The 2,500-nt window shown below is 46.3% G+C and overlaps 1 protein-coding gene across 1 annotated transcript in view; it reads left to right on the top strand.

The window, feature by feature from the left end:
- LOC132452085 (clavesin-1-like) overlaps positions 1–2,500 on the top strand; it is a 7,991-nt gene that overhangs the window by 3,183 nt on the left and 2,308 nt on the right. The window contains exons 3-6 of the mRNA XM_060044473.1: positions 1–33; positions 586–704; positions 874–1,048; positions 2,035–2,145. The exon at positions 1–33 is cut by the window's left edge and continues 138 nt beyond it. Of these exons, the coding sequence (XP_059900456.1) occupies positions 1–33; positions 586–704; positions 874–1,048; positions 2,035–2,145 (438 nt within the window). The remainder of the gene's footprint in view (positions 34–585; positions 705–873; positions 1,049–2,034; positions 2,146–2,500) is intronic.

Genomic DNA, 2,500 nt, shown 5'->3' with positions numbered 1-2,500 from the left:
CAGCAGAACCTGGACATGTTTCAGAGCTTCAAGGTCTGTGGGTCCGCTGGGTACAGTTATGTGTCAGACGACTCGGTCTACAGAGCAATGTAGCGGTGTGCACTTACACTATATATATACTGTCATATGTGTGAGCATAACTGTGTGTGGGTTTTTGACATATTTAGTGAATGTCTGTGTGTGTGTGTGTGTGTGTGTGTGTGTGTGTGTGTGTGTGTGTGTGTGTGTGTGTGTGTGTGTGTGTGTGTGTGTGTGTGTGTGTGTATCATTTTTTTGTCAATTTTTTACTTCTCGTTCATACCTTTCAAACACAAAGGCATATGGACATATCTTTACTGTATTACTGTGATTGTGATGTGTTTTAAATGTTAAATGTACGAGTGTGTTTCTGTGTGTGTATGTTTGTGTGTATGTGTGTGTGACTGTACTGTGTATATGCATCTCAGTGGCTGGATGTGTTAGTGTCTCTTTATGTGTATGTTAACCAAAGGGTAATCACATGTACTTATGTATGTGTGTATAACTGTGCAGTAACAGGATACCTAAATGTGTGTGTGTATGTGTGTGTGTGTTTGTGTGTGTCAGGTGGATGACCCAGGTATCAAACGGGCACTGATGGACGGGTTCCCGGGGGTCCTGGAGACCCCAGACCAACAAGGCCGCAAAATACTCATCCTGTTCGCCTCTAACTGGGACCAGGGCAGGTAGGACCAGCCACAAACACACACACACATACTCACACTTTCTCACTTCCACATCACATTCTTCTTCTCACCCATTCTCCTGTCTCTTTTCCTCACCAACCCTGACCCTGACTTCCACCATTCTCCGTCTCTTCCGGTGCTCCATCTCTCTCCCCTTTCCCCGGCTCAGGAACTCCTTCACGGACATCTTACGAGCCATCCTGCTCTCCCTAGAGGTACTGATCGAGAACCCGGAGCTCCAAATCAACGGCTTTATCCTCATCATCGACTGGAGCAACTTCTCCTTCAAGCAGGCCTCCAAGCTCACGCCAAACATCCTGAAGCTGGCCATCGAAGGCCTCCAGGTAACATCTAGAACAGGGGTGCCCAACCAGTCGATCGCGATCTACCAGTAGACCGCCGACAGATCCCAAGTCGACCGCGAGGGGTGAAGAAGAATTTTTTTATTTTTTTTATTTTTTTAAATAAAATAAAATTTGCGCGGGACATATACGCGCGGTAGCACATGCGCTGTCAACAGCAGTTGAAAGCCGTCAACAGTAGTTACGCACTCCTAAACGTTGGCATGGCTGAGGGGAAACGAGCTAAGACCTACCATTTTCACCCTGAGTGGGAGGAAGATTATTGATTATTGTTGAGAAGGTGCCGTGCGCAGACGGAATGAAACCCCCACTGAAGTCCGTAGGTTTCCCCCCCCCCTCCCCCCGCTTGAAGGTAGGTTTGCAATGTTGACACTAGGCTGGTAGATCTCGGGAGGTTGGCTACTTGAAAAGTAGATCTTGGGTCAAAAAAGGTTGGGCACCCCTGATCTAGAACAACGTCCTGAGGCTGGCCATTGAAGGCCTCCAGGTAACATCTAGAACAACCTCCTGAAGCTGGCCATCAATGGCCTCCAGGTAACATCTAGGACGACCTCTTGAAGTTGGCAATCGAAGGCCTCCAGGTAAAATCTAGCTCCCCTTTAGGTCTCAGAACAATATCTGGGTCACCTCTGGGTAAAATTACGACTTCAATGAAAAGTTAGTTTTGATGCATTGGCGATTTTGCTTCAAGGGACGGCCAATAGAATCTCAACAGCGTAACGTATTACAGGATGTATCCGCTGTACCAATCCCCTGGTCATGAACATACTGAGCTAGTTGGGAAATAGACTGTTTCCATTTAATAAGCTTGCCGGAAAAATAACGATGTCTCAACAATATCTTATCTTTTGCGATGGATAATTGGAGGTGTATTGCATTGAGTTCTGTCTTTGCATTTGACATTTAAATATAATAATGTCACAATGTTATCAATCTCTTATTCTTCTCTCCCTCTGTGATCTCTGCAGGACAGTTTTCCAGCGCGCTTTGGGGGCATCCATTTTGTGAACCAGCCCTGGTACATCCATGCCATGTACACCATCATCAAACCTTTCCTCAAAGACAAGACCAGGAAAAGAGTAAGACTAATGTCTCTCTCTCTTCTCGGAGGATCTGCTCAACTCTCTTCTCTTCTCTTCTCTTCTCTTCTCTTCTCTTCTCTTCTCTTCTCTTCTCTTCTCTGCTCTTCTCTTCTCTTCTCTGCTCTTCTCTGCCCTTCTCTGCCCTTCTCTGCTCTTCTCTGCCCTTCTCTTCTGTTTTCCTCTTTATTTCAAATGTATAAAGGATGGCCTACAGTAAACCGTCTCAAACCATCCTCCTGTATCTACCATGGGGGGATAGGGGACACTCCAGCCATCACATCACGTTTCCCTTGCTGTTTGGCGTCCTTCTCATTCCTGTGTGGAACATTCAGGAAGCCCTTCTCTGCTCTTC

Source organism: Gadus macrocephalus, chromosome 23, assembly GCF_031168955.1.
Source record: "Gadus macrocephalus chromosome 23, ASM3116895v1".
Taxonomy (NCBI): Eukaryota; Metazoa; Chordata; class Actinopteri; order Gadiformes; family Gadidae; genus Gadus; species Gadus macrocephalus.
The sequence above is the reverse complement of the archived record's forward strand: the minus strand, read 5'-3'. Positions and strand labels throughout refer to the sequence as shown.